The sequence below is a fragment of the Vidua macroura genome, chromosome 3 (assembly GCF_024509145.1).
Source record: "Vidua macroura isolate BioBank_ID:100142 chromosome 3, ASM2450914v1, whole genome shotgun sequence".
NCBI classification, from domain to species: Eukaryota; Metazoa; Chordata; class Aves; order Passeriformes; family Viduidae; genus Vidua; species Vidua macroura.
Window position 1 is genome coordinate 15,133,933 of NC_071573.1, and position 25,313 is coordinate 15,159,245.

The following is a 25,313-nucleotide window of genomic DNA, read 5'->3' on the forward strand; positions in this document are numbered from 1 at the left end:
AAACTTCATTTTACACCATGAACCTAGAAATTGAAATTATATATTAATCCCATGAACTTAGAAATTAAGAATCAAAATGACACTTCAGATTGCTTTAAAACAACTCTTGGAAAATAACTTCCGACCTACTGAATATATTTCCAATTATTTCAGCAGCTTTAATTACTGCATATATATTTCACAGAGGATTCTACCAGAAACAAGAGATCAAAGCTAAAAATCAGTGCTAAAAACCTAGGAGGCCAAAGCTCTTCAGGCTGTTTGAGAGAGCCCAGTGGCCTTCAATGATACTAAGTGCTCAAGCAAGGACTGCTTGTGTAAATTAAGCCAGCAGAAATAGGTTTGCAAATCACATGGATATTCAAAATTTTAAACTGGATGTTGTCCTGGTTTCTGTTTTATTTCCTCAAAGTGAATGAAAAACAGCCTGAACATTAGTGGGTTTTTGTCTGCAAAGGATGTTCAGGCATTGCAATACACATCATATTTAAACTTCACTCCCAGCTTAGCTACTTCTAAGCACACTGTGAATTTAGCAGCCAATTTCTGGTTCTGAGCTTCAGCAAAAACATTCTTCCAGTCTCCAAAAACAGCTTGAATATAAAGAAGAGGAAATTATTACCCTTGATTCTAACAACCAAAGTGTATAATTTAAAACAAAATACTAACTTTTCTCTCTTATCATATTTCAGATTTTTTTTTCCTGTAAGAAAAAATATCTGACAGAAGAATACATTTGCTTTATGTTTGGTGTCTTCAATAGAATGTGAACATAAAGCAACCACAGGAAGTTACTGCTCTGTCTTCATAGCTCTGGCATGTACCTTGTACAGCTGTGAAGACTAGAAAAGGTGACCAGCAGCTGTGACACCAACCCAGAAAGCTCAAAAGTGCTTTTAACTGCAATAGCTTTGTTTGTTGCAACCAGACACTGCTCTAAGCTGCAGTCTACCTTTAACCTAGATTTTGGAGAGCCCACAGTTGGGGGCTGTCTGAGGTTCTAGCCTGATCCGTGGCTAAAAAACACAGATCAGTCTATGGAGCATCTAGATTCTGTGAGTTTACTGCGGTCCATAGGCAAACCTGAGGGTTTGAAGAAAGATCTGTGGAGGCACTCAGTCTATTGGCTATCCCCAGTGGTCACAGAAGCCAAGATAAAACTCTTCTTTGTTTTAGTTGGTGCTTAGTGCATACCACAAGAAGAGGGTGCACTTCTTGTAGGGCACTTCTGCTAATCATATTATACGGGGCTTTACTGTATGGTACTGGCCCTTGGGGTGAAATCAGTCGAGATTCCTGAAGCACAATCAGTGTTTCTTAAACAACAGCCAGCCTTAAAAACTATACATAAATATTAACCATCTATTGATCCAAATTCCTGTCTGCCCAAGACAAAGAGCATTCATCCCTCTGGCAAAATACAAACAGATTTACCTTTATGGAAAAGAATCAAACCAACAGCACCATGAGTCTCCTGAGCTTTTTCCTGGCTGGAAAGTGTGCCTTCCTGCAATGGCCTGGATCTGCTCAGCTGTTGGTGAGAATCCAAAGAATGCAGCTATCTGCTTTACACTGGCAGTCAGGTTCTGAAAGCAGTACAGTGAAAGCGAGATGTGCAATATGCTCCCTCTAAACAAGGGAGTCACCCACTTGGGATGAGCATTGCCATCATCTACTAATTTCGTTCACTGTTTTCTGTGTTGCATTTCTGTTTTCTGGAGCTCTGCTTCTGTATAGCCAGACTCAACTTGTCGCTAAAATCAACTGGGTTTTGCTTTTTCAGAAACCTGTGCAATTTCCTCTTAATTTCAGCAGATTTCAAAGAATGGGCTCAGATGTGTTTTGGCTGTCAGTAAACAGCATCTGCTGCACCCCTTTCAGGTCTTCATATACTATGACCATAATATTCTTATCTTCAATGTGTTTGTTCCAGGTGACTGCAGGATCAAAAGAGAATCCCCAGCTGACTGTAAAGAAGAGGGGAAAAAAGCATTGGTGTGATCTTTCTTTCTAACTCGGTACAGTTTTTTGTACAACTGAAGAATTGCCTTCTGTTGCCTGTTAATTACAACAATGCAGACAAAAAGAACAGCCTGTCCTTTCTGTGGTACTGTCTGTACAGGAGAATGGCAAGAGTTCCTCTGAACTTTCGTAGGTAAACAGTTTCCACACATAAACATGAATTTCACTATGTGCTTCCCTTCTGCGACTATACTGTCCTGTAAACATTTTTTAACAGACAAAGCCTGACATCTAAAATATGGGTTGCTAATGAGGTATTTGGCCTAATATGGAGAAATACTAAAGAAACAAACTGCCATTTTATTAACACTTTGAACCTGCAGCATTTCCTCCAAAACTAAGTGGTAGAATGTTGACCCAGTGCCATTGTCCTGCTGCCATGTTATTCTCTCACCCTTTGCTGGAAGAACAAATACCCAGAAGCAAAGCATCTTTTGGACATTTTCCCCTTCTAGCATTCAGCTGCCTCCTTGATTGTGACATACAGCCATCAGGAAATTAATTATGGCACAGCTGTTTTCCCACTGGCCCCATTCAGTTGTTTTTTTGTTTTTTTTTTTTCCATTGCCTTTTCAGCTACAATCAGGATCTGTAAAAACACAGATCTGTCATGAATCATGAGAAGAACTCATCCCTGGAGCAGTAATTGGGGACACTTTGCATTCCATTGTTACGGAAATGGAAAAATGAAACAGCTGTATCTTTAGGGTTTTGAAACAGCACTACTATGTGGAGTGGGAGAAAGAGGCCACAATTTTAGATCACTCATCTACCCTGACAACCAAAGTGAGAGTATAACCAAACATTTTGCAACCAACAACATACTGGGAGCTATAAAACATTTTATTAATAAAGTCATGTAGAACAAAATTATAACTATCATATTAAAGCCCTTATCACCACTTCTAAGGTTTGTTTATTTATGTCATGAAGCAACTGTAGAAAGATGTAACTGGAAAACCACAGCTGTCACAATCATCTCCCAATTTCAATAATTTTCTTGGTATCCTTACGAGACTATAATCCTCAGAGAAGCATACACACTTCTGAAAACACATTATACACATTAAATGTTTTTGTCAGATACATTTTATTTTTTCCTGCCCCGTGCAGTAAAAAATTACAAAAATTCATGGAAAAAATCTCTATCCCTTAACTAATTATTCATTTCCTCTGTGGTGCATCTTGGAAGCACTAAGTATCTGCCAGTGTTCAGTATCAGAACACTTCAAGTATCAGAAACACTGAAGTTTTAACCTCATGAGTCTTTGCAAGGAGACAGCCAATGTCCCAGAGACACTGCTGCCACATTCATTCCCACCATGACTGTGCACAGAAAAGAGCTGCATAAAAAAGGAAATCACGACACTCCAGCAATTTCAGAGCACTGCAACAGCTCTACCTATGTCCCTGCTTATGTCAACTCCAACACCCCTGAGGCTACTGTAAATTGTAGGGGCTGCTAAGAGAGCCCAAGTATCATGAGACTCACACTGTCTCCAAGTTGTTTTCCCTCAGTGCCACCTGCTTGGGAGCAAAAAAAGGATATGGTCCCAGAATTAGCCCTGCACACTGATACTGTCAGAGAGATGAGGCTTGTTCTTGGAAAAATAAAAAAAAACACTGTACCTTTTTCCTTGAAAATAGACTTGGGGAGGTGATTATAATTCAGATGTGTTATCAAAATCCTTAGAAATGAAATCTATTTTATCCTCTTCAGAATTAAACAGAAACAGAAGAGAGAACATGTTCTTTACACAGGTGCAGCAATGATTTGTGAGCATTTTCTGTGTGAAAGAGCCCCTAAATCAGAAGGCATTAGTCAGCCAAAATTATCTTCTTTCCTGTCTTAGGAGAAATGGCCTTACTTGCTGCATGACTTCATTTTAATAACTTTTGTGCAGGAGAAAGGAAAAAAACAAACAGTTTTAAATGGTTTGACAATTTCTTTTTACTAAAACTATATTTACCTGGATCTCCACATTTAATAAAATTAGTTCTGTGCTTACATGTATACTCTGGACAGTTGTAAATATCAAATAATTTAAAATCTAGATAAGCCATTTCATACCTGCACCAAGAAAGCCAGAGAACAAAATAAAACATGTCAGAGATTTAAGTAAAATGTCAGAGCCTTCTCATTACAAAGCTTAATTATAATAGTCATCAAATGACAACACCAAAGCACTCAAATGTTTATAAACAAAGTAATGTTTTTCATTAATGAGAACCTCAACAGCTTTGTAACTGTGACCTTCCTGAATCACTTCTGGAGGCAGAACTGACTCAACAATGCACTTAATATTTTTTTAATATATTCATAACATAGTCTGTGGTAGAAAATGACAGAACCTTTCCCGTCTTTTACAGAGAGACACATAGGAAGATTCTGGGTAGGAGAAGGAAGGAATTAGCAAGAAACTCCACTCATTCTGCTGAGAGAAGTGTCTGCCTCTCTCTGCTGCTCTGGGTCAGGGGCAAAGCAGAGTCACCTTTTCAATGTCACTGCCAGTGCATGTCGTCAGCTGTGCCTGTAGCTGTGTCCGTAAAGCACGTGTCAGAACAAGTGCTAGAAGAGCTGTTCCCCCAGGGACCTGCATCCTTCCCCGCCCCTGACCCTTTGGAAGGCATCTTGCAGTAAAGCCTCCCCCATACTGCATCCCGTCCCAGCATGAGCCTGTGGCCAGCTCTGGAGCTGCGCCACAGAGCCAGCTTCCCCGAGGCTTCCGTGACTCCCATTTGCCCCAGTGCTGCTCTGCCGACTGCTGGCAGGACAGAGCAAGGGAACAGTGTGTTCACCTTGACCCACAGCACCCTCCCCGTGTCCTTGTCGGGAAGTGCTTGGAAGGCTTCCCACGGGCCCCCTGCGATGGAGCTGTCGAGCTGCCACTGTCTCCTGTAGCGAGTCCCATGTGAATACAGCTGCCAGATGCACTAGCATAAAAAACACAGCGCAAACAGCTCGTGCTTTTTGTGGAAAGTAATTCCCAGAAAGGAATAAATTCCACCCTATAAAGGGTCTCAGATGCTTGGGTGGAAGCAGCTAATACATGTCATTTATACAGGAATATATATAACACATACACATTATACAATGTCTTATAATACATTTATCATTTATATTCTACCTAATATCATTAATACAAGACATTGTATGATGGATATCATCAATATCACTCTCCCATTTACGTGCAAATCCACGCTCACATCTGCCAAGACATGCACAAAAGCAAATCTTATTTTAACAAAAAGCTACAATTGATAAACCTAAAATTCCCAGTCTCTAAATTTCCTAATGGCTTCTCAACCGTATGAGCCATCCCTGGGAACTACTGATTCCTGAAGACCCACTGTCTTTCATCCATACTTCATCAACAGTCCTTTGCATCAGTTTCTCTCTCTACTACACACATGTGAGTTGGGAAAAACCTTTAGTATAGTGAGACCTTGCTGTAATTTAACTTAACAAGTAAAAGGGATGAGGATAATATTAGAGCTTTAAGAAACAAAGCTTTTGAATGGCCTCAATGCAAGTTCCTTCATCACACACATTCATGACCATCTAAGCACGGCAAATGCCAAAGAGTTTGAGCCCAGCATGGAAAATACCCAAGAAGCTGGAAGAGGAAGCCAGACAACAGGGCCCCTTGGTTCAAGATGAAAAGAGACCTACAGAAACATTTTTATTTCTGCCTGGTGACACTATGGCTTGGTGGGTCCAAGTATCCCATCAAGGGGCAAGAGGGAACGCAGCAATATCTAGTTTCAGACTGGGGCAGGTAATCTTTCTCTCTATTCTTTTTCCTCTAGTCTTACCATTTTTCAGCATGATTTGCAAGTTATAGGAAATTAGGGCAAGAAAACTATTTAATACAGTTTTAAAAGGTAGAAGAAAATATCCAAATGGGAAAAAAATTCCAAAATATTTACCTGGTTGATACCATGCTGCACTGCACAAATGCATCATTTTCTCTCCCTCCTGCTTTCCCATTTCTTCTGTGAAACTTTGCATACAGGCTTTTCCACCAGAGTGCCTACCAGGTAACAAGGTGCTGCATTCCTCAGCAAACCACAGGGAGCTGTGTACCTCCCTTCCTACTGAACAACTGGCAGTGGTGTTTAGTAAAATATTCCCCTGCTGAGCTACCACAGACTGTCCAAGCTTAACACTGTGAGATCTCTTTTTTTTTTTTTTTTAATCCACTCATCCTTTGCCCTGAGCAGGAGAGGTTTACTGAGTTACTACATGTCAGAGACAATTCATATCATGTCTCCACACCTGAACTCATCCAACTCTATGAGAAATAAAAGCCAGTGCCAAGATATGACAAACAATCTCTGTGAAGGGTCCAGCAGGAATCTGGACCCAAACCCAAAGGGATTATGTGTCAGAACTCATCCCTGTATGGGCCACCAGTTGTTGGCATTGGTGCTTGACACCAATTGACGGTGGATAGTAACTGACTGTCACCATTAGTTTATTATCTTACTGTAAGACTTTCATACTTTCTGTGAGATCCCCTGGACGGCTTCTCACAGCACTGACTGTTTTTCTTTTTTCTGCACGGCTGGCTGACTTCTACCTGTCCCAAACACGTGACCCTTACTCCTCACAGCAGCACAGCCAATCGACTCCAGCTCTCCTCTCAAACAGCTAATCTACTCTTTTATAACACCCATCCTTATTGGACACAGCTGTGACCTATTAAAGACAAGCTGTTCCTGCTCTTTGGTAATTAGTACAGCTGCAACTTCTCAGGGGTAAGATTGCCTTCAGCACTATCTCTACTCTCCTACAATCCATCCTCCCACAGTTAATAGGCTCCTTAAAACAAAGATGCATATTTCGCATTTTGTGTCTGCTCCTTTTTTATTTGGCCTCTTACAGTTCAGTGTTCTGTCTCATAGTAGCTATAAATTCACCCTAAGCACTACAGGCATACTTTTCAAGCCCCTAAATATACTACAATTTCTTTCCAGATCAGAACTTGCTAAACAATGCAAATTCTATATGCTAAATGAGACCCTGACCCAGGACCCTCTCTGGTTAGAGCCACAACTGCTACAATGATAATGCTATTAATTCCTTTCTTGGATCCATGTTTTCTCCAACAACCCTAAGCTTCTGCTGCTTGGGTTGATCCTGTTCACTTAAAATCCTCAGAGCAGGAATTACTTTACTAAGAAATCCCACTGAGTACAAGCAACACTTGCAAACTCAGGCACCAGGGAAAAGAGAATTGGAAAATTAATCACCCTGTAAGAATGAGCAGCAAAAATATTCTATCTAATCTTACAAACCACTAGCAGAGGAGGGGGAAAGCATCTTACAAAGAAAATTAAGTCCCTATTAAGGAAAATCTGAAGAGCTTTTATTTTGGCAATAAAGTCAGTCCCGTAATACCAGTTAATAGCAATATGAATAATAGAAGACAATGAAAATGCAAGGAATAAGATGACTGTGTCTTTAAAAACAGATCATGTGAATCTGCTTGTAGATAGGGCTAAGAACTTACAGATAGGGAAGCAACAGAAGAAACTCTTAGTTCTAGAAAATGTTACTATCAACACAGACTATTGCTCAGCCAAGGCTGTGTTAAATTCCTGATTCTAGAGAAAAAGAACAAAGACTTAACAGAATTATTAATAGGTTTTTCTTTCTTATATATAACAAAAGGGGGTCCATACTCGAGGGGAGCATAGAGGAGGCGATTTGGGAAGTCTGTGCCTTCCAAGCACCTCAGCCAATGGGGAAAAGGAAGAGGGAGATGCAGACAGGAACTTAGGACAAAAAAGGGGGCTGCGTCCTCCAACAATTTGAGAGATCCCATGGGAAATGCTCATGGCCTTTATTAGAATAAAGTTACAGGATTCCTCTGTCTCCTTTTTGGACATAAACCTCTGGCATCGTGGATTAATTTTCCTGACACTTGGGAGACAAACTGATTATTTATTTCAGAGTACCACAAACCTGAGTGCTTCAAGGTATTCCACAAATCAAGCACACCAACTACCCAAAGTTTTTACTACTTATACAATGTAGCAAACTAAGGAATTAGTGTTCATTGGCTTCAAGTGACATTGTTCCCTTATTAATTAAGTCTTCCATCTTCTATTAGTTAACGATTGCCTGTCTTCTTATGCTAATCAGTCAACATGCTCAGTCCTCTTCTTTTGGGTCGGTGGTTTTCTTGGATCCATGGCCATGAGTTGGCGGTCACAGTCTGCCCCTGCCATAAATTACTTTTTACCCAGTCGAGCTGAGTTTGCTTTATCAGTTTCTTCCTTATCTTGGAGGTTCTGCTGGATGTCTTTGTATCCATTATCAGTAGTCCATTCTTCTCGTTTGGCATTATGAACCTCTCCCTAGATCTGAGATTACTGAAGCATATCACGCCTTAACCTTAACAAGGCAATTCTACCGACAAGTCGTTTGTATTTCTAACACCTGGCCATCACTTAGCGCTCGCCTGTCACCCGCGACCTGTCTCACGGATTAATGTCTTTCTCGCTGATTAGGCCGGATACCCAGCAAAGCCCGTCCTTTTTTGAGAACATTTTTACACAGCTCATGTTTTGCACCGCTGGCCGCCGGGAGGCCTTATCGGCCCTGCCGCGGCCATGACGGGCCCTGCGGCCGAGGAGCGGCGGCGCCTGCGCAGCGCTGCGGGCGGCGGAAGGCGCCGAGCCCCGGCCATGGCGCGGCGCGTCCTGAGGGGGCTGCTGCTGCTGGAGGCGGCGGGGCTGCTCGGCGCCCTCCTGCTTTTCCGCGCCATGGACCGCAGCCAAGGTGCGGCGGGGCGGGCGGGGGCCGCGCCCTGACGGGGACGGAGGGGTGGGCAGGGGAGGCTCCTCCGCGCGGGGGCCGCCGGCGGTGCCCGCGGCGCACCGCGCACCGCCCGGGTTGTGTAAGGAAATGCTGCCGTGTGGGGTCAGGAGCCGGGCTCGGGGGAGTGCAGGCGCACGGGGCTGGCTCGTTGGCCCTAGGACTTACCTCTGAAGAACCAGCTGCTGTTGTACTTTTACAAACCCAAGCCCAAGAGCAATCCTTCGGGGGGCAGCACGCCACCACACCAGGAACAAAGAGGAATCCTGCGCGGTTTTATAGTAACAGCATCGGGCCAGATAAGGGTTTAGAAGGGAGAGAGGCTGTCCAGAAATGAGGCAGGAATTGATCAGTCCTATTTCGGGCATTTGGTGTTGAGCCCCTGAAGGGATGTCCTGGCTGTGTCTGGGTCTCGCAGCCTCTGCGATTTGACATTTCCCAGGCTGAGGACAGACCGGCTGGCAGGAGACAGCCAGCGTTGTCTCCCGGATTATTTAGCTTCAGTCCCTCAGGTCTCTTAGACTTACCCATGCCCAGGTAACACAGAAGGAATAAGCGAAGCAGCAGTTTGGTTACTGCAAGGTTTGCTCTGCAGAACAGCGGCCTTACTTTGCAGGGCTCTGCAGGGTGCAGCACTGGTTAGACAGATCTGTGTCCTTTCGGGAAAAAAGCCTCTCCTGCTACCTGCAGGGTCAGGGCGAGCCAAAAGGCAGCTGCTGCTTTGGCTGGGAGGGCAAGAATCCACCCACTTCAGTGGTGTGGTCTTCATGCCAAGTACAAGGTGAGCTTCACCTTCAAATCAGTTTGCATTTGTTTTCCCGGATTCAGATGATGTTGGGCTGTTAAATTTCAGCCATCTTTGTATTTTTTATTAGAAAATATATGTAACAAAAATATGGAGAACAGATGTTTTCAGCCTATTGTAACTTGATGCTGGGCATTCATCGTTGGGACTTTTTCCTCCTCTTTTGCAATTCTTACATGCATTTGCATATTTTCTATAATTGCAGTTCCATAAGGTGCAGTAAGCTTATCTGACAGCTCAGTGAACTCAGAGTGAGGCTTTCACTGCTTGCTTTGTGTTAGTACTAGAGTGGTTAACATCCTTTTATGAGCTGCTGTAATTAAAATAGCATAAACCTGTTGTGATTTTCTACTGGGTTGTCAGAACGGCCCATGGAATGATTCAGTGACCATCTAAATCTGTACGAGGACACAAATGTTTCCTGGTTTTATCTGCATGTCAGTCTATGAGAGGCATGCAGCTTCCTGTGAATCTGTAGCTTGGACTTGGTTATCACAATTGTGAAGAAGCTCAGGAAACACTGTGATGATGGGGCTGCATGTATGAGTAACCTGAATACAGTCTCTGAAATTATTAAAAAAAAAAAATTCCTATCACGTTATTTAATGGTGGCTCTAACTCAAGAGCTCAAACAAATTTTGATAAAACAACTCTAGTTATAAAAATAGTGCATTTAATTATTCATCTTAATATATGCTGGGAAAGTAACTGTGATTTATCTTGTCAGATTTCAGATACACAATGCAGAAGAGGTTTCCATCAATTCTGGAAGGTGAGTTTGTAGTCGTTGGCTTCAGAAGGATGGCTGAAGCTTCTGTTGCATCTTAATATATACAACTGAGCTTAGGATGGCTTAAAACTTTGCCCAGGAGACACTGCAGAAGTTTTTATTGTTAAGGCATGGCTGGAGTGTCAGACTGTTGGATAGAGATCTCAGAGCTGGAGGGTTATACACTGAATAACCAGCCACAAAGGGGATGCTCATCCCGTATGTCTCACTTAGATTTGACATGGATTTTCCTATTTTTCAGTTTATTACAAATCCAATGAGCGGTCTGGAATTCATGGCATAAGAGAGAATGACCAGATGACATGGTTAAGCAGCAAGAACTGAAGTAAGAAAGATGTGTGATTAAATAAAAAACTATTTAAGAATAATTATTTTTAAAATGTCCACATCAAGACGTCCTATTCATCGTCTTGATTTCTTGCTTTTGTACTTGTTTTTCAGCCCTCTGTGCCTGAACTGTTTCTTCTTTTTGATGATGCTTTTCACATCCCTGTTGTGAAGCCACTTGTCACGCTCTATTTCCCACTGGATCTGTTTGACATCTGTAGGAGGAAAAGTGAGAAATAAGGAGCCGATGGATACGTCTGACCATGAAGTGGCATACAGATCAATCATGTAAAAGTTAAAACTTGAATACTGTATTTATAAATGTTAATAAAATGCAAACTGCCTTTTTTTTTTGAGAAAGCTGTAGTTTTTTTACTTCACAAAACAAACCCTACCATCTCAGAGTTTTAGATACTGCTTTGTATTTTACTAATGCTAGACACATTTGCATTAGGAGCAGTGTTTATTCAACCAGCATATACACATGTAATTCATTAGAATTACTTTGGGAAAACTACTTTCTGCTTCACTGGTACTGCAAGCATACAGTCCAATAGGTAGGTAAAGACAGCAGTACCTTATGCCTTCCCTTCCCAAGGAATCAAGGACACTTCACCTGAGCAGAATTCACACAAATGCTTGACAAAGAGCATCCTGCCTTTCCCTGTTTACAGTGTGAAAGGGACATTGACAGCCTCTCCCTTTTCTGAAGCCTTATTCACACCATTACTCCCACGTAATTATTTAGCACTGGGCATCTCTTGTCACTGGAGAAAACTGTCAGGTCTTACTGCTGTTGAGCTATTGTTCCTGCTGTGTGTCGTTTCTGACCCTGTACTCCAGTTAAAGGTGGTTCATGTTTTCATGTACAGAACCTGAAGGGAAAGAAGTAAATTTCAGCATTACAACTGCCTGCTACTTGCAGCATGTACTTACTTGCATTATCTCTGTTGGCCATGGCGTTCATTCCAATATTGTCAAACTTGGAGCCAGCATTTTCATCCAGCAGATAGCCAAACTTTAAAGAGAGTAATTTTAGTATTGTGTTACAAAGCAACAGGTGAAATGCTTGATCATTTTTTGTTAAACACTGATCAAACTCACCTCTTCTGCAGATGCCAGTATACCAGCATCTTGGAGTTTTCTCTTCTTTCCTCGGCTGGATCCTTCAAACAAAGAGTGTTACTCTTATAAGACACAACTTCAAGTTCCCAAAGGCAGTAAAAAAAAAAGTTTTACCATGTTTTAAATGTTTAGAACTTTTTCTTAATGAGATCATCTGAATTAGCAATTTTTGAAAATCTTTGTTCCCCACCTCCCCTAAAAGAAAAGGGGAAAAAAGAGTTTCCAACCAATAATTAAATAACACAAATCTGTGAATCAGGTGTAACAGATGCACAGACCACCAGTATAACATCATCCTTCTTCAAAATTCTTCCTTCAACTCTCACCTCCTCAACAGCAGATTGTTACTCTGAATTATGCTGGCTGGGCACAACCTCCATTTATGGTTTATTCAAATCTGAATCTAGATCCAAAATGTGATAATCTACTGTAGTAAATCCCTCTATTCCAAAGATTTTTGGACTATTTTATTTCTATTAAGCTTTTATGGCAGTGTTTTCTTACCTTCCAGTGATCCCGCAAAATTCAAATCTTTCTTTTTCTTGCCCTTTTTACTGACGGATTTCAGTTGCTTGTCATTGTTTGAGTCTGATAGGAAAAAAACCCAAATACATCAGTCTCCAATTTTCACACCATGTACATGTATTTAAAATGCAGCAGAGACTAAAATTCCTTTATAGGCATACTTGTCATAATGGTCCAAGTCTTTAAAAGGCAGTGCACACAAGCAAATCTAGTATTTCCTCAAGGTGGACCATTAAAAATTGGTCTTTGGTGTGCTGTTCTTTATGTTGTTTCCATAGTACCAGAAGGGAATGTTACATGATACATAAAATACAAAAGCTAAAAGCAGGCATTAGGTAAACCTCGAATGTCTGCATGGTAAGTTTGGTGAAATAATAATCTCATGAAAAATTGTTAACAACTGTATGAACAGTTTACCTCCTCTACCCTCAGTCATCTTCCTGTGACCTTTAGTTATTCACTGAAATACTCCAGAGTACTTTATCTCTGCTTTTCCAGCCACATGCACTATATTCTGTGTAAACTGTGCTTCTCAGGTGAAAAAATAAAACCATGCAGGTACAAGAATCAGTTACTACTCCAGTGGTATTAAAAACTTGAGTGCATAGCTATATTACAAGAGTAAGCTGTTACTTGTGAGACAGCCAATTTAATAGAAGTTACTTCATCTAAAAAAAATCAGCATTAACTATGTCTAAAGAAATACAAAAATTATCAATTACCAGATTTTTTTTCTCCTTGAGCTCTTTTAATATTTCTGCCTACTGAAGCCAGTTATTTGTGTATAAATTTTCAGAATTAAAGAAACATGTCTCATTTGGAAGTCCCAAATGAGTCTCCCACTGTCACCTAGGAGATTGTGCCTGGAAATGCTTCTCCTAAAGACTTCATTTTACAGAGAAGGACTTGTTATTTCTTTGCTTAAAAGCCAAATTTCCCACCTAGATAACTAAATTGGAATTTGCATATGAAGTTACATATTAGGTAACCTATTTTTTAAGCTTTTTCTTCTTGTTTTTCAGTAACAAATGGCACTTTACCTAGGTCATCATCATCTTCAGACACATCCATAAATACACCTCCCTCTTCATCCATATCCTCTTCAAAGTCTTCCTCCATGCTTCCTAAGGAGACTTCCTCATCATCCAGATCACTGAAGTCATCTTCATCATCAGAATCCTCCCAGTCAGCACCAGATCCCTCACCACCTTGGCCTTTTTTGCCGCCTTTGGGATTTTTTTTTATATTACTAAAAGAAGATATAACAAGCTTAGCACTTCATCTGGAAAAATACTGTTTGCATCTAGATGACATCTATCTACTGGCAAACACTATGTTAGGAAAGTTCAACATCATTGCAAACTACTGTAAATGTAGGCTGCGACCTAAAATATCCGTATTATACACTCAAGTATGTTTTCAACGTTAGTGTAGGCAGTTGTGTTATAAAAGTCAACCCTTTTAAGAAGTTCTGGAGGGAATCCTATTCTGAAATTAGCAGAAATGACAGCTTGAGTATTTTATCTCCTCTGTGTGTTTGCTCCTTTTCAGAAAGTCTTTTCTGTAAAACACAAACTGTTCTATTAAACACCAGTCAAGATCACAAAAATGTTTCAGGTTTCACTAGGAGTTCAGACTTTAATTCTGCTGTTGCCTCAAGGGAAGTCTCTGTGCAAATTCAAACGCTGCATTACAGATACTTTGAGCAAAATAGAAGCTGCTTCATCATTTACAATTGAACTCGATGAATCTAAAGGTCCTTTCCCAGCTATGATTAATGGAAGTGCTGACTTAGGAGACCTGAGCTCTGTGACACTGGATCTCACAAAGTTTATTAACTGTGTTAGGTCCAGTTACAGCCAGTACTTATGGCAGCAGTGCCATTATGCCTCATTCTGCTTCCTTTTGTACTTGGTAATTCTCAAATAGAAACCTGAGACAATGAAAAATAAGATTTTACACTGCTTACTGGGTCACTCCATTGTATAAAATAAACAATTAATTAATTAATTAAGACAATCCAATACTACAGGTCTCATTTAAGGACTATAAGCATGCCAAAGTCATCATGAACTATTTTGGGACATGCAGAAAATCTGTATTACTCAATGTAAATCTGATATTGCCTTTTTTGCAAGGTGATATTCTAAACCATTCTGAAAAAGATCTATCTAGTTTCACAGAGTAAAACTCTATACAGACATTAAGACAAGAGGAATAAGAACTAATCTGAAGTCTTACCTAGCAAAATCAAGGTCATCCTGGCCAACAACAGCATTATCAGCAGCTTCAAAAGTATCTAGGGAGAAAAAAAAAATATTACTACAAAGAAATATGCAAGTTATTGCATCCAGCAAGTACATGGAATTGTTGGAGCAAGTCCAGAGGAGGGCCACAAAGATGACCAGAGAGCTGGAGCACCTCTCTTAGCATTGAAGTTGTTCAGCCTGGAGAAGAGGAGGCTTCAGGGTGACCTTACTGTGGCCTTCCAGTACCTAAAGAATGCTACAAGAGAGCTGGAGAGGGACTTTTCCCAAGGGCATGTAGTGACAAGACAAGGAGGAATGGCTTCAAACTGAAAGAGTTTAGATTAGGTATTAGGAAAAAATTCTTTACTGTGAGGGTAGTAAGGCACTAGAACAGGCTGCCCAGAGAAGCTGTGGATGCCCCATCCCTGAAAGTGTTCAAGGCCAGGTTGGATGGAGCTCAGAGCAACCTGATCTAGTGGAAGGTGTCCCTGCCCATGGCAGGAGGGATGGAATGAGTTGATGTTTAAGGTCCCTTCCAACCCAAGCTATTTCAACCCTAGCATTGCAAAATACCTAATTTTCAGATATAGGGTCATTATTTTAAGCTTCTGAATTTATGAAGCAAATTCTCATTAGAGATACTAATAATAAAAGACAAATACAGTTAGTAACAGATTCTTGTCATAACTAAGACCAAATTAATTGAGTCACTAAGAACCCTGATAAAAGAATGTGGAATTCTCTCAAAATACTGTACAAAACAGTTATGAAGAGTTAACTGGATTTTTTTTTTTAATACATATAAATAAAATTTGAAATGGACATCTTCTGGTACACTAACAAATTTAAATTCTAGAACAAATCACACACTAATTCCAAAGCAAAGTACATGCTACAGGAAGAGCTAAGGCTACTGCAGAAGTTTGCCAATGACCTTCCTAAACTCATAACCTCATGAAAGATGTTAGAAACTATGAGAGAAACTGTAAGCAAGACTGAAAAAGGCCCAGCAGTAAAGAAAAAGTAGAGGCAAATGTTACATGCTGTTAGAAAAGGCTACTCAGGCTACATTAGGAAAAGAACAAAAGGGCATGAACTGCCACTCGTGAGTGTAAGTTCAAAATCAGACAATTTCCAGCCACTCAAACAAGCTGACTACTGCAGTGGTGGGAGCAAGGCCTTTTCAAACAGCCACCCAGGTGGCTCACACAGCACATAGCAGGAACTGCTGTCTGCAATAGCACAAAGAGCAACTGGAAAGCCAGTTTTCTCACACTCCCATATTCCTCTACCTGGTTCTTTTACACAATATGAACTATAAAAAGGATAAATTAGTAATTTGAAAAATCTGGGAATACTGGGATAGTTACTGCAAGGAAGAACACAGCCTTACCCAATGCTCTTTCAAATTCATCATCATCCACATCTTCCACACTCTCTTCATCATCCAGACGCTTTTGTTTCTCTCTCTTCTTATCGAACTTCGAATAAAATCTGAAATAATATATTGCACTCAGACACAAAATTACAGAGGATTATCTTTATGACTTCTTAATTAAAAAATCTGCAAATTGTTTCCCGTGTATGTTGCCAGTTGAAAACTGTAAATCATGGTTTCAAACACATCTAAAATCAAGAGGCTTTGTTTTTCAAAGAATCAGTCACTACTGTAATATTTAAAACAATGAAATTTCACAGGCCAAAGGTGGCAGAAGTTATTTTTAACATAATGGATTTATAAAAGAGCACAACAAAGATGTAAAATTCTGCTTTAGACTGAGAAGGAAGAAAGGATCAAATTCAACTTGAATGTAATTGGGAAAAAAATAAAGACGACATTCACCCATCAAGTTTTACCAAATTTTCTCACATAGCCCTCTTCTTTTGGGTCTTAGTTTTATCCTCTGTCAGTCATTTTCACCTTCATTTATGTTAAAGAACCACCAAACATGGAAGGCAATTTTGACCATATACAAGAGAGTACTTTGTACAGAAGACTTTGAATGTGTAATCTCAGTTTCAGCCATGTTCAATGTTACAATACCGTTAACTTTTCAGATGGGCATGTTTTTAAGATGCTTTTCCTTAATCTCAAAACTAACACCACTATTTTATTTATTTATTAGTTGTATATTCCTCAGTATTATAGTATCAATTAATTTAAAATAAATGAAGTTAATTCAAATAATAATTTCCTAAGGAGATAGAGGCAATCAGTATTTTGATCCAATAAAAACAAACCTTTGCCAAATGCGTATCACTTCAGTTTTAGTACTACAAGTGCATTTTTATATAATAATCTCAAAGGAAATTCAAAGAAACAGAAAGAGCTATAAGTAATACAAACCTAAATACTCTGAAAAGTAGCTCCTCTGACTTTCTTTTGCTTCGTTCCATTCTAATAAGCTTTGATGCTAATAACATAAACAAGCTATAGTCCAGCTTTTATTATATATACCTCTAATGCACAAGAATTACAACCCACAAGATATTAATCATTACCCATTACTTAAGGCTTCTCTATTGTAATGTCAGCTTACTTAATTTACTTAAACTACAAGCCCCAATTTCCTTTGTTCATAGGTGATACTCTTTCCTAAGCACTTTTGACAAATGTTAAAATTATGTCCAAGAAAAGTACTACCATCTTAAGTCATTCAAATTAATAAAAATTTGCAAATACTTGAAATACCAGAGAATACTTACAAAATGCAGTGGGTTTTAATAGCACTACACTAAAAAAACAACATTTAAAATGAACATTCACAAGTATTCCATTACCTGTGAAAAAACACTTCATCCACTGGGATTTTGCTTTCATCTTTGGCCCGGAATTCCTTACTGTTGACTGCAAAAAGAAAAAATGAACTGATTTTACCCCAAGTTGAAATGCTGGTTATTCTTTCCAGAGATTAAGCAGCACACACAGATAGAAGCAGACACATGGTGTCATCCATTCAATAATGGGGAGCTTATCTGAAAACCTCTTCAAACTAACACATAAGGCAATTTTGACCATATACAAAAGAGTACTTTGTACCAAAGATTTTGAATGTGTAATCTCAGTTTCAGCCATCTTCAATGTAACAACACTGTTAACTTTTCAGACAGGGGCAGGTTTCTAATATGCTTTTCTTTAATCTCGAAACTTACACCATTATTTTATTTCTTTTTTAGTAGTATGTTCATCAGGACAGAATTGCTCCTAAATTGCTCCTTCAACTCAGAATAAACTAAAAAATGTGACAAAGTGTACAGGCTAAAATTTCTATTTTCAGCTTTAACAGCCATAAAACCAGCCATAAAAGTACATCAGTACTTACTAATCTGCATAACTAAAACCTCTTTGCAACACAACAGACCCAAAGCTGGTGGAAAAGCACATCCCTGGAAATGCTACAGAGACACTGCCACAGAAGATGGTACTTCTGTCCTCAAGCAGCATGTTTTACTGATAGTTTGCTCTGGTTTTTTAACTGCTGGTTCTTAAACTAAATCCTACTCTTAATTGTTGGAAACAGTGGGACTGGACAAAAGGCAGCTTATTTCTGGAGGCAGGAAGACTCTTAGCAAAATAACAATGCCAAAGACACCTTACACTCATCCTAACAACAGCTGCAGCTGTGGTATTGTATAGGGTAATCCATATCATTTAATGAAAGAACTTAATGTGATTTAAATAATTATATAGATCAATTTTTCTGGTATTTTAAGTCATTTTTCAATCATAACAAACAGAATAAAAATGGCTATAGAATAACTGACTTTCCCTACATATTTTTTTCTTCAAATGATTCAATAGATCCAAAGTTCCAACTGTGAAGATTCCATACATCCTTAAAAGAAGATGAGGTCTGATCCTAAACTCCAGGCATGACCACTGCACTCCTGATGGATGGCACTTTCTTTTATTGCTAACAGAAACAGTATAGACAGTGCAGATGACACATCTACATCAACCAGCTAAGGATTTTTTAGTCATCATAACTGATTTAAGGGGCTGACTTACCTGCAAGATTTTGCATATCCTTCATAAACTGCTTCTTCTTTGGCTGCATTACCACACTGCTGGTGTTTTCTGTATCAGAAAATAAATCAGAGAGAATTTTTATTTTATGACTATGGATACAGAACTGTTAGGAGCAGCTGACAGACCAGTGGGTTGTGCTGCCATCCATATTGACCTTAAGAGGCTGGAGAAATGGGCTGACAGAAACCTCCTGTAGTTTAACAAGGGGAAGGGCAAAGTCCTGCACTGAAGGAGGAACAACCCCAGGTACCAGTATACACTGGGGGCTGCCCAGCTGGAAAGCAGCTTGGCTAAGAACACCCTGGTAGTCCTGGTGGACACCCAGTTGACTGTGAGGCAACACTGTGTCCCTGCAGCAAAGAAGGCTGATGGTTTTCCTGGCATTTGTTAGATCACACTTGGAGCCCCGTGCCCAGGTCTGAGCTCTCCAGTATAAGGCAGACATGGGCATACTGGAGAGAATCAAGTGATGGGTCACTAAGTTGATGAAGGAGACTCCACCTGAACACTTGGAAACACTTTTTCCACTGTGAGCACAACTGTGCATTGGCACAGGTTGCCCAGAGAGGCAGTGGAGTCTCCACTCTTGGAGACATTCAAAAGCCATCTGGAGAGTCTGCTCTACATGTCTCTGCTTGAGCCCATGACTTCAGAGGTCCCTTCTAGCCTCAACCATTCTGCAGTGTTTACATCTCCCTATCCCTTGCTTATTCCTGCTAAGTGAGCAGTTCTGCACTGCGGGTGTGAGGGGCAGCAGGGTGTGGCTGTCAGCTGGTTCTGGGTTGCAGGCATCTCTCTCGCAGCCCTGAAGACTGATGCCACTCCTCTGTTCCACCACATGCACCCCAAATACTTGACAAGGCCAATCTGAGAGAATGACAATTCAGACAGCACTTACAACCAAGATGACATGGTACAGAGAAGTGCCTACCTTTGCCTTTGCTGAGCTTGGGATTTCTGTACACAAAACGATCCAAGAATCTCATTAACGTGAAATCCTGCAAAGGGTCACCAGAGTACTGAATGTGATTTCCCTGAAAGAAGGAAAAAGCCAAAAACCATTAAGGTCTTCATTTTTGAAAGACACCATCTAAACACAGAGGACTCAATCAGTTCAAGAACAGCATTAAAACATACTTTAAAAAGATAAAGACTTGGGGACACTATACCACATAACACTGATCAGGTTCTTCTTTTTGCAATTTCACTATTTGCTTAACTAAACCACACCTCCTTTGCTTTGTTTCAGTGATAAACTGCCTTGCAATGTACCATGCTAACAGCAGTTAATACTCAACATCATTTCAATACCATATATTCAAATGAAAAATAAATATTTTCAATACATATTTGTGAAAGTTGGAGTGGTTTTGGCATGGTATCACAACAGCATTTAAAAAATAATTTGTTCCTGTAGTAGTGTTCCCCATATTTAAAAAAGAAACAAAAATACATAAGAAACTCCAATAAAGCTTTAAGAATCATGTAATACCTACATTTCTACAAAACAAAAACTTTAGTAAGCAGTCTCCTTTACACATAACATTGTAATTCCATGAGAAGCTTGGCATTTGAGAGTATGATAGAGTTCTGCAGAGCTGCTAGTTACCCATGAAGTGCAAGGAGACTTTATAATGTATTTTTTCAAATGGCAAAATACGTCTAACATAAAATATCAAACTTCAAAGCAACAAGCTAGCAAAAGCACTTACTTCGAGAATTGTTTTTGCAAACAGGGCCACAGATGGATGAAAATGTTCAGAAAGCTGAAAAACATGAGTCATTAATTTATTTCTAATTAAAAAATATGTTGTAAGACCACTCTGTGACTTACCAAATAACAGACATACACATAGTAGTGCAAGGCTGATTAAGTACTTTAACAACTGAAGACCTTCAAGTTCTAATCTTTTATTTGCATTAAATACATTTTCACTTACAATTTTATTTAAGTCAACACTAAAAAGCTTTAATGATCAAAGCTAAGATCAAATAGTCAAAAAATATTATTATTGTCCAAATCTTCACTTAAAAATTTCCTATTCCCTCCTCAAGAATATCAGTATTGTATGGAACATATACAAGCTTAAAGCTGAACAACGTGTCAGCTTTAACCTTTCTGTTGTTACTCAAGCAGCTACTTCAAGAATGACCAAGTTCTTTTTCCTCTCTTCATACAAGGGCCACACTTTTAAACTCAACAACAGCAATTCAAGAAATGTCCTACCTTCTTGAGTTCCCAAAGGCTTGTACTTTCAGCACCACAGTATAAAGGACTTCGGTGCATAGGATCATAGGATGCTTCACTCTGCCTGCCTGTGGGATGGAGGAGAGCAAAACAAATTTTTTTCAGGCACCTTTACAAAAGTATTATTCTTGTTTCCCCATAACAGTAATGCTGCCCATCACTCCCAGCTGGACAGGCCAGGGGTTCACCTGGCAGCAGGAAAAGGCTGTATTCAGCTGCCCTTCACAGTGAAATGCACTAGTCAAGAGTCTTTTCATCGCTGCTGAGGTAACAGATAAATTGCTCTGACTGGTTGATTTCAACCAAACTTCAATTTAAAAACTAAAATAATGTTTTATTCACTTAATCTTACAACAACTCTTGACCAACACGTCCCTGTTACGGACTCCTAGCTGTTAAATTATGTATTTTCTTGCTGATTTACCTCTCATATTCAGATGATGCACCCACGAGGCTGATGAATTTGAATTGTTTGTTTTAGAACTTTCCATTGTACTTCTCTTTTCATCTTCTACTTCTTTGTCAGCATCCACAAATTTTTCCTCATCCTCTTCAGCCTCTTCTTGATCCTTAAAGCACTCTTCATCATCTGACCCCTAAAACCCAGAAAGCATTAGCAAACAGCTTTTCATTTCTAGATTTACTCTGATTTAAAAAAAAAAAACACACAAAGTTCATGAGCTACTTATGAAAATTTAAACAAATATGGCTGATGTTTAAGAAATACAGATTTTTGTCCTTGATATAGCACTTAAAATTGAACTTTATTGGTTAGAACACATAACTATAATGGTCCCTCCCCATCTCAAGAAACATCTTAGCAAATGGTTACTAATGAACAGGTTAGGAAAAGGTGCTTATGAAAACTACTCTTATTGAAAAAGCAATGAGATAAAGAAATCATCTTATACCATGTGATCCTGTAACTGGGCCCTTAACTCTGGTTTTACTTTCAGAAGCTCAGACAGAAGGTACAGGGTTCCACAAATGAAGGGTGGCATTTGTCCACAAGTGACTTGAAGTAGCCTCTTCACAAAGGCCTTCACACGCCGCAACACAACATCTGCCTTCAGAGACTTATAGACAAGATTTAGAAACATGGATGGCTTTGAGCACGTTGCTAAAGCAGGATCTAGAAGCTTCCTGTAGGACACACAGGAGAAATTTTGCTGGTTGTCACAATGCACACAGGAGAACAACTGCTATTGACAACAAATACCTACAATTTTCTGAGTGCTAGCTAAAAAACTAGTGACAGCTTGCTCCTCAGTACTCAAAACCATTGAGATAAATCCTGAACTGTCAAGAGCTGTGTAATATTTCTGGATATATATAAGACACTGAGGATTAAAAAAAAAAAAAAATTTCCTTGGTAAACAAAATATTGCAAGAAAATAAAAAGAAACTGAGTTCAACTGAAAACAGTTTCAAAATTTGAGATATACAGTGTTAAGAAACTAATCTGATTTGTTCATTTGTTTAAAAAAAGAAAGCAAATAGTTAAAAATCAGCACACTTCACAATCAGATCAGACATTTGTACTGGCAAGTTAATTTTCTACTCCAATTTTTTTCCAGGCTGCCAAGCAGAGTAAGGCCCTTAAATTGTGCACATTCTCAGGGAACCTGAATTCCCTTTTTAAAAAATCAGTAACTTCCTCTTGGGCATTTAAACAGAAGCCTGTAAGGATCCTCTAAAGAGTCTAAGCAATCAGCTGGGACAAGAAAAAAAGCAATATTTTTGTAACACAAGGGTTCCCAGCTACACAAATTAAATAATCTAAAATATTGAAGATAATAGTCCTCCTCCTCAAAATAAGGACAAAAAGAAACAAGATTTTAGGCTATTTACAGGCCAAATTTACAGGCTAGTACCTGTAAAAGTGATTTCAGAAGAAAAAGTTATTAATTAATTTCCAATAACATCTGGAAGTAAAGCAAGCCACCAGAAGAGTGCCAAAGGATGAAATGCACATGTGTTCTCAGGACCTATCACTGTCTTTGTTTTTATCCTCATGTTAAATCAAAGAAATAACATGCATTTTCTTCCAGCTCCTACAAAACATCAGAAATTTTTAGCCAACGAAACACAAAACCATCAAGATCTTAAAAGCAAAGTAAGTGTTTCTACAACTTTAAATTAAAATGAAATTGATTTTTTTTTATTTTCAATTTATTTTTTCATTAATTTAATTTTTTTTTTCATTTTAAGAAGTTTCTATAACTTCTTAGAATGAAATTTATATAAAAATGCAAACCTGCCACTTACTTGTACAGCGCTGCATAGTACCTGTCCGATACAGTCTGCTGAGAGTCCATCACTTGAAACAGCAACATCAGAGCCTGGACACTGGTACTGAAGTTCACAAGATGCAGAACTTTGAACAAGGTGTTCATTTGCTCTTTCACTTTCTCATCACCAGTCTCAGCGTAAGGGTATGCTCTGTTTACCCCGCAAAGGAGAGCACTGAGCATTTTGGATTCAACATCTTTTTTCTTTATACAGTTCCGGAAAAAGCAGAAGTACAAAGTTATCAGCTTGTTAGCCAACGGACTTTCTTCATGACTGAGGACTATCTGATTTAGAAAGCAGATAGCATAATATTGAGTTTTCACATTGATGTTTGAGCGGTACAAAAGCCTCTCCACCTCACTGCACACTACTCCCTTCATATTTGGATGCTTGTGAAGTAAGGTCTCTAAAAGATAAGAGGCTTTGGTGGCAATCTTGTTCTGAGGGTCACCCAGTTTATTCACCAGCAGAACCAGCAGAGCTTTCTCCTGCTCGGGCTTGTTACAGAGCAGCTCGTGGGAAACTGCCAGAGCTCGGGATTTCGTGGCTGTCAGACAATCGTGGCTCAGTGCTTCCAAGGCCTGCACGAACTCTGCTATCTGCAGCTTCAGGTGATGCTCAAAGTACCAAAGTATCAACCGCCTGTCTCTTGAATCCTTGTTGCCACTCGACATCTGCACTATGTTGTTAAGCGGTCGCTGCGAGAAAGACCACAATTTTCGATTGTCTGGTAAGATATCTGTAATGAGAAGCTCCTTGAAAGTATCTAAAGCCATAAGGCTCTGCTGCCTGCTGCCCTTTTTCTTTATGAGGTTTATTAAGTTCTCAACAAATTGGAGACTGTGGACAGCACTGTCCTGGATGAGAAGGGTCATCGCTGCCATCCTGTCAGCCAAGGTACCCGAGGACACAACGGTTTTAATCCACGCCGAAGAGGCCCCCTTCTGATAGTCTGTCTTATTCTTAAACAGGTCTGTCTCATGTTCATACAGCTTTTGGGCCAGGGCCTTATACTTGGACAGAAGTGTCTGATTCTGTGGCTCTGGAGAGAATTCGTTGGTGTATTCCAGATCATACCACTTGCCCCCCGGTCTGATCAGGATTGCTTGCCTAGCATGAAATTCAAAATCTTCTTCCAGCCTTTCCTTCTTTGCAGAAGGCTGTTGGCCCTGATCACCACCAGCCTGCTTCTTTTTGCTGTCTTTCACACTGCTTGCCTTTTCCTTTCCTTTTTTTTCTTTTTTCCCCTGTCGTGAAGAACAATCTGTTTCTTTCTTGTTTTTCTCTTTCTTTGGAGGCTTCTCTTTCTCCCTGCTGCCACCATCATCCTCATCCTCCTCCACCACCAGGCAACTCTTTGCATACTTGTTGAGCCCCAGGGAGCTGACGAACGCCTCCAGCTCCCCTTCCTTCAGGTCATCGATCGTGTCCTTCTTGCCGCCGTCCACCATCTCGCTCTCCTCGTCCAGGGCACACAGCATGAGGTAATCTTGCTGCGGAGACAGGGCACAGCTGTCATGGGCAGATCTGGTGCAAGGTTTGCCAAGACTCCCAAGGCTTCCCCAGAGAATCCTTAAATGATTTGAGTTGGAAGGGACCCTAAAGACCATCTAGTTCCAAGCCCCCTGCCACGGGCAGGGACACCTTCCCCTAGACCAGGTTGCTCAGAGTCCCATGCAGCCTGGCCTTGGGCACCTCCAGGGATGGGACATCCATAAGTTCTCTGGACAATCTGTCCCAGTGCCTCACCAGCCCCTGAGCAAAGAACTTGTTCCCACCATCTGCGTGGGACCCCGCACACCTCGCGCCCTGCAAGGGCCCGTCCCGGGATGGGGGTCCCGGCCGCCACGTGCTCCCGCTCCCTCCCCCCGCTCCCTTACCTTGGTGCCGCCGAGGCGCAGCACCTCGTCCAGCGTGAACTCTCCCGCATCTCCCCCTTCTGCTTCTTCATCACCGTCGTCGTCGCCCTCCTCCTCGCCGCTGTCGCCGCCCGCCTTCCTCCGCTCCCCCACGCCGAAGTCCCAGAACGCGGCCGCCATCGCCGCCCGCCGGAAGCGCTGCCGCGCACACGCGT

General features: G+C 40.4%; 3 protein-coding genes across 3 annotated transcripts; 1 reads left to right on the top strand and 2 right to left on the bottom strand.

Moving 5' to 3' along the window:
- Positions 1 to 462: 462 nt before the first annotated feature.
- SULT6B1 (sulfotransferase family 6B member 1) lies at positions 463 to 5,966 on the bottom strand. The gene is given in 9 exon segments (XM_053972407.1): positions 463 to 593; positions 1,435 to 1,490; positions 1,492 to 1,586; positions 1,873 to 1,967; positions 2,643 to 2,747; positions 3,652 to 3,710; positions 4,659 to 4,956; positions 5,167 to 5,231; positions 5,953 to 5,966. Coding segments are annotated over 9 exon segments (918 nt in total).
- Positions 5,967 to 8,022: 2,056 nt separating this feature from the next.
- On the top strand, positions 8,023 to 11,130 carry CEBPZOS (CEBPZ opposite strand). Its single transcript, XM_053972256.1, has 4 exons — positions 8,023 to 8,812; positions 10,381 to 10,425; positions 10,685 to 10,768; positions 10,885 to 11,130. The coding sequence occupies exons 1-3, from the start codon at positions 8,644 to 8,646 to the stop codon at positions 10,765 to 10,767; spliced, it is 297 nt and encodes a 98-aa protein (XP_053828231.1). The 5' UTR covers positions 8,023 to 8,643; the 3' UTR covers position 10,768; positions 10,885 to 11,130.
- CEBPZ (CCAAT enhancer binding protein zeta) lies at positions 10,307 to 25,278 on the bottom strand. The gene is made up of 16 exons (XM_053972251.1): positions 25,120 to 25,278; positions 23,216 to 24,732; positions 21,859 to 22,090; positions 21,372 to 21,543; positions 20,927 to 21,015; positions 20,412 to 20,465; positions 19,631 to 19,733; positions 18,679 to 18,747; positions 17,451 to 17,517; positions 16,063 to 16,163; positions 14,662 to 14,719; positions 13,461 to 13,669; positions 12,400 to 12,483; positions 11,875 to 11,936; positions 11,707 to 11,788; positions 10,307 to 10,985 (listed from the first exon to the last, which is right to left on the bottom strand). The coding sequence occupies exons 1-16, from the start codon at positions 25,276 to 25,278 to the stop codon at positions 10,846 to 10,848; spliced, it is 3,198 nt and encodes a 1,065-aa protein (XP_053828226.1). The 3' UTR covers positions 10,307 to 10,845.
- Positions 25,279 to 25,313: the final 35 nt, after the last annotated feature.